Source organism: Babylonia areolata, chromosome 20 (genome assembly GCF_041734735.1).
Source record: "Babylonia areolata isolate BAREFJ2019XMU chromosome 20, ASM4173473v1, whole genome shotgun sequence".
Lineage (NCBI taxonomy): Eukaryota > Metazoa > Mollusca > Gastropoda > Neogastropoda > Buccinidae > Babylonia > Babylonia areolata.
Window position 1 is genome coordinate 30,642,839 of NC_134895.1, and position 6,147 is coordinate 30,648,985.

Here is a 6,147-nt window from a genome sequence, read left to right on the forward strand (position 1 = left end):
AAAGACAAAAGAGCAAAGACATAGAGACCTCAAACGATACAAAGGAGCAAAAACAATTGTCCAAAACAAACATAAAACAGACGAGATGAGAGAATGGGAGACAGCACATTAAATCAAAAGAGAACAAAAAAAAGGGCAAAAAGTAAACATAAAACCAGAGACATGACAAAAGATCTGACAGCTCAACATGTAAGTTTTCGTTCCCCCCTCCTCATTTTCTTAATTATATATGTTTATACTTATAACCTCTACCTGCAGATAATCTGCCAAGGAAGGAATTCTCTTTGATGGCCCGTCACACGTTGTGGTGATTGCAGTGTGTACCTGCCGTCCCCAGAACGTTCTCAACCCCTTTCAGGACTTTTTACTTCTCTTCTCATCATCTGCTCCTGCTGCCCCCTTTCCTTTTCCATTTCTTCATTTCTTCTTCATCTCTGTTTCGTTTTCACGTCGTTTTTCCTTTAAGCAACCATTGAGGACGTTTGTGATTCTTGTTTCAGGAGGAGTCTGATAACCGTAAGACTGATGATTTTGCAGACCGCCATTTTCCAGCCCATAATTCAGTTCATTTCCGCCGTTATGTGGGCCGACGACAAATACGATATGCACGGGGTAAGGCGATATATACTAACGTAGCCACTTCTCATCTTAACAACAAAAACAGAAAAAGGAAGAAATAAATGTGCCGTGTGTGTGTGTGTGTGTGTGTGTGTGTGTGTGTGTGTGAGCGCGCGCGCGCGCCGAATGCCTGTTCCGTGGACAGTCCGGAGAAATGTGTTTCTATTGCTTATGCCGCCGATCTAGTTAATTTTCCAACGGTCTAACTTGAAGAAATCAATTGTGGTGATAATTCGCCACACATCAGAATGCTGGAAAACGCAACCACACCGGCGCCTCTGATGTGGTCGTTTCTCAGTTCTTTTTCGGTAGATTGGTGCTTCACGTCAATCCCGATGTTTGACTGCCAGTATTAGCATTTATTAACACTAAAGGTTCTTATAATTCGATGTTGTAATAATGATGTGATATGTCCGTTATTGAGATAATGGAAGTTTCGTGGAACGGACAAAAAATAACGAACAAACAAACAAAATTACTACCAAAGAAACACCCCAGCTTGAAGTGGGTAGCACGCAACCACAATTTTTTATGGTCCCAGTATTCCGGGACGAGTTTTGATTTGATTCTAGGTAAGAGTTGACGGAAAAAACAGAAGACAACGAAGAAGAAGAAAGATGTACATGCCTTGACCCTTGACTGGTGCTGACGAGTGTGCTGGTCAGTGAAGGACGATCTCCTCAATGATCACCTCAGTATTTCAGTCTCCAGCAACTGGATACTTTTAAACTGTGGAGAAAGAGAGGGATGGCGATGCAGTGAAGAGTTGGATGGTCTCAGAGAGGTAACATGGGGCACGGTTGGTGATTTAATCAGACTACAACAATTTCATACACTGTTCTCAGCCAGGAAAGCGGGAAATCTGGCAGTGAAGTTCAATCAGAGAAAGGGGTGAAACAAGATTATTCTACTTTGGAAATCTTACACGTATTTTGAGACTTTATTTGAATTGACTTAAACAGCGTTGTAAAGATGCTTATTGTTCTAGTTCACAGTTTTTGCTTTTTTCTCAGCATTTCTGGTTTTATTCTCCTGTACCTTTATCTAGATGTAATCTGATGGGAAACAAAAAAGCAGCTCTGGCTTCAAGCTGAGGACAAGTATTAGCTCTGATGCTTCTTCTAAGCATCAGTTGTGTGCCTATGGGAAGAACAGCACCACTGGTGTTGTTTGGGTGTATGGTTCACAGAGTCTATACTCTTTGGGTGTGTGGTTGACAGATCCATATGACCGAGTTCTTTGGGTGAGTGGTTGACAGATCCATATGACCGAGTTCTTTGGGTGAGTGGTTGACAGATCCATATGACCGAGTTCTTTGGGTGTGTGGTTGACAGATCGATGTCACTGTTCTGTGGGTGTGTGGTTGATAGATCGATTTGACCGAGTTCTGTGGGTGTGTGGTTGACAGATCGATGTGACTGAGTTCCGTAGGTGTGTGGTTGACAGATCAATATGACCGAGTTCTTTGGGTGTGTGGTTGACAGATCCATATGACCGAGTTCTTTGGGTGTGTGGTTGACAGATCGATGTGACTGAGTTCCGTAGGTGTGTGGTTGACAGATCGATGTGACTGAGTTATGTAGGTGTGTGGTTGACAGATCAATATGACCGAGTTCTGTGGGTGTGTGGTTGACAGATCGATGTCACTGTTCTGTGGGTGTGTGGTTGATAGATCGATTTGACCGAGTTCTGTGGGTGTGTGGTTGAGAGATCGATTTGACCGAGTTCTGTGGGTGTGTGGTTGAGAGATCGATGTGACTGAGTTCTTTGGGTGTGTGGTTGAGAGATCGATGTGACTGAGGTCTCTGGGTGTGTGGTTGACAGATCAATATGACTGCGTTCTGTGGGTGTGTGGTTGACAGATCAATATGACTGCGTTCTGTGGGTGTGTGGTTGACAGATCGATTTGACAGTTCTTTGGGTGCGTGGTTGACAGATCGATTTGACAGTTCTTTGGGTGCGTGGTTGACAGATCGATATGACAATTCTGTGGGTGTGTGGTTGACAGATCGATTTGACAGTTCTGTGGGTGTGTGGTTGACAGATCCATATGACTGATTTATGTGGGTGTGTTGTTGACAGATCGATTTGACCGATTCCTACTTCTACCTGACTACGTTCAAACTGACGTCCACCATCGTGGCTATCTACGGACTGAACGCCCTGCACGAGAGCACGCGGCAGCATCTGACCACCCATAACACCAGACCCAAGCAGCTGGCTCTGCAGCTGGTGCAGATCTTCTTCAACGTCCAGGGGTCCATTTTCAGGATGCCTACGCGCTATGACCTGCCGCCCTGCAAAAATGGCCTCTCTTCCTATTTCCAGATGAATGGTCAGACTAAAGAGGGTTCACTTTCCGGGGTTTTTTTTTTCACTATTTTCCCTTTATCTTTTCCCGTGATGAATGGTCATAGTTTGTTGTTTCATGGCGTGTTTTTTGTTTTGTTTGTTTGTTGTTGTTTGTTGTCACGACTTTTGGCTTTTTGTTTTTGTTTTGTTTTACTGTTATTTGACCTCTTCTTATTTCCAAATAAATGGTAAGAGGGATGTTTATATCTTTTCTTTTTCCTCCTCCCCCCAGGGGTAAATCCTGGAACTGCTAACACATCTTCATAAAATAATTCAACAAGGAATGAGAACAAAAAGATGCAGGAGAATGAAAATAATTGTCCTCCTATCATTTTTTTTCTCTTAAATTTTCGCCCATAGGGCTTCTTCAGGATCCCTGGACCAAGAATACCAAGAGAATGCTTGCTATTCACAATTAACAGCAGGGATGTGCCATTCATGTCGAGAGAGAACCAAGTGAGACGAAACAAAAATAAACTATTAAAAGATTATGAAAAAAAGTGAAAATTTGAGTCTGGAAATCGAGCTCCATTAGGGAAAGTCCCATATATATATATATATATATATATATATATATATATATATATATATATATATCGTATGCAGATAAAAACAATATTGGCAATAGTATATATAAAAAAAGAGAGTAAAAGTAATACACAAAAAATAAGAAGAAAATGTCAAAGATGTAATAATTCTAAAAGAATTTCTTTTAATATTAAAAAAATGATATTTTTTTGTTCTCTTATATTTGTAAACTTTTTTCCCCTTTTAATTCTTTTTAGTTTCTTCTTCTTCTTCTTTTCATACTATTGCCAATATTTTTTTCTATATACTATTACCAGTAACTTTCATATATTTATATATCTATATCTATGTGGGGAGAGTGGGGGCTCTCCCACCACTTTCTTGTGGTTGATATATTTTATCTTAATCAGACAATGCCTTGCCCAGAGATAAAAACCTGGTCTGAAGACCAGTTGAACTTCCCAATGGCAAGAGAGCATGTTAATTATCTATCAATACAAACTTTATGTCGGAAATTATTAGTTCTGTATGAACTCAGGTCCTGGATCTGTTATTTTTGGCTCTCCTGGTAACTTAATTCATTTCTGTTTTTTTCTTCCAGAGTGGCAAAACCTGGTGTTAGTGGTGGAGATGTTTTTACTGTCATTGATGGCTCGTGTGTATTACCGTCGCCCTTTGGCAATGGATGCTGTCCTGGAGGCACAGACAGGAAGTCTTGCTGATATCTATAGCTCTGGCGTACCTCTCAGCCAGAAAAACATCGATTCCACAAAGCTGGAGGCTTTGCCTGAATCAATGCCATCCCCACAACATGAAGACCAAAACCATTCTGTGAATGAAGAAAACAGTACCCAAGGTCAGAGTGATGTGAGTGAGGTCCAGCTAAACACTGAAAATCATGTGGATGACACTGCCGGGGTGGTCAATCCAGCTTTTGATGTTGGAACTGCATACAGTGACAAAGGCGAACTGTTTCACACAACAGCCCGTAACGATGAGAAGTGTAGCACAATACAAACGGACAAAGACAAGATCCTATACAGTGAGAATCAACAAAACACAGACCACAAACACCAATCAAATGTTGGTGATGAAATAGCCAGTCACAGTCATGTCCTGGCCCGTGCTGACACCACCACCACAGAGAAACCTGGTTCTACTGGCACTGAAGGTTCGACAGAAAGCATCAATGTCCGTCTGTGATGGCCACACATCAACTTTTTAGGGCATCTACCAAAACTATATCAAAAGAAAAAACCCTAGACTTGGGGACCTAATGCAAAAGGAAAGTGGTAAGTGCTTCTCTGGGACCAAAACCAGAAACAGATGTGAAAGTGAAATCAGATTGATGCTATGATGCAATCACTTTGTAAAAATCTCAGAAAAAAGTGATTCTTTAGTTTATATAACAAGAAACTACACACATGCTTCAGTGGAGTCAGTTATATCCAATGGTCACAGTGTTGTGTTTTCAGTTGCTCACAATTCAGCCCTTGTCCGTTTCTCACATGTAACTTGCAATATGCAGACTTGGTCTCAAACAAAAGTATTTAATCAGACTACTTATCTGTCCAGCACGTTCTGTTTCAGAGCAAAACTGTATGCATTATTTTCAGACAGAGAGACATTAATGATACTAGGCTCTTATTTCATGAATTATCTTGCTCTGAAAATTTAATTACAATTGTGCCTGTGTAACTACTACGTTGAATCATCGGTTAAGTCAACACATTTCTTTGGCCACAGTCATCGTTCGTTTATTTATTTATAGTCTGTTCATCTAAGATGATGATATTAGACTGAAAATAAATGATATTATTATTATTGTTTGGATTATTATAATTTGTATCACAATGATGATTGTTAGATTGTTATTATTAATTAGAAATCGACATTTCTGTATATTCGAATGAAAAGGGGGGCAGTTGAGGTTGGAGGGGGGAAGGGGGAGGGGACAAAGAAAGGAAGAGAGAGAGAGAGAGAAAGAGAGAGGGAGAGAGAGAGAGAGAGAGAGAGAGAGAGAGAGAGAGAGAGAACAGAATGTGGAAAAGATAAAGTACAAAATCTAAAATGGAGAGGTGAGTGTCAGTGATTGGAGAAAGAAAAAAAACATAATACTGGAAGGGTGTGTGTGAGAGGCGGGACGGGGAAAGCGGGATTTTGACAAAAAAATATCAATAATCAAATATTGCATGCACTACTTCTGTAGATTATTATTATTTGAAAAGAGGTTCATGTGGGGACCTACAATAAACAACCAACTGGACTGTTTAACACATAACTAGCTAACTTTAATAAAGAACAGTTTGAAATATATAACTTTTTCCAAAAAATGTTAACATGTGAAACGGGTAACATGTGTTCCGTAATTTCTGGAGGCAAAAAAGGTTTCATTACTAAACGGTGGGTTAAAACGTGCTCTACCGTTAAACGTTCCTTGCAAATGCATTCAATATTTTCACAATATTTTGTGTATGGGGCATTTAGTAATAACCTAAATGCCATGCTCTTAACAGCCCTACCAGTTCTTTTAGCATTTGATAAGGCAGAAGTGTTAACTTCTAAAGACAGAAAGGAATTTTGCATATTTCTTTCAACAATATTACACATTTCAGATGATGATAAACGATGAGGAAGTTCAATTGTATT

The 6,147-nt window shown here is 40.1% G+C and overlaps 1 protein-coding gene across 1 annotated transcript in view; it reads left to right on the forward strand.

Annotated features, from left to right (window-relative positions):
- The window catches only part of LOC143295397 (organic solute transporter subunit alpha-like), a 21,300-nt gene extending 15,900 nt beyond the window's left edge, over nt 1-5,400 (forward strand). Inside the window, exons 5-7 of the mRNA XM_076607069.1 lie at nt 501-612; nt 2,701-2,953; nt 4,100-5,400. Of these exons, the coding sequence (XP_076463184.1) occupies nt 501-612; nt 2,701-2,953; nt 4,100-4,701 (967 nt within the window). The 3' untranslated portion in view covers nt 4,702-5,400. The remainder of the gene's footprint in view (nt 1-500; nt 613-2,700; nt 2,954-4,099) is intronic.
- The last annotated feature ends 747 nt before the right edge of the window (nt 5,401-6,147 follow it).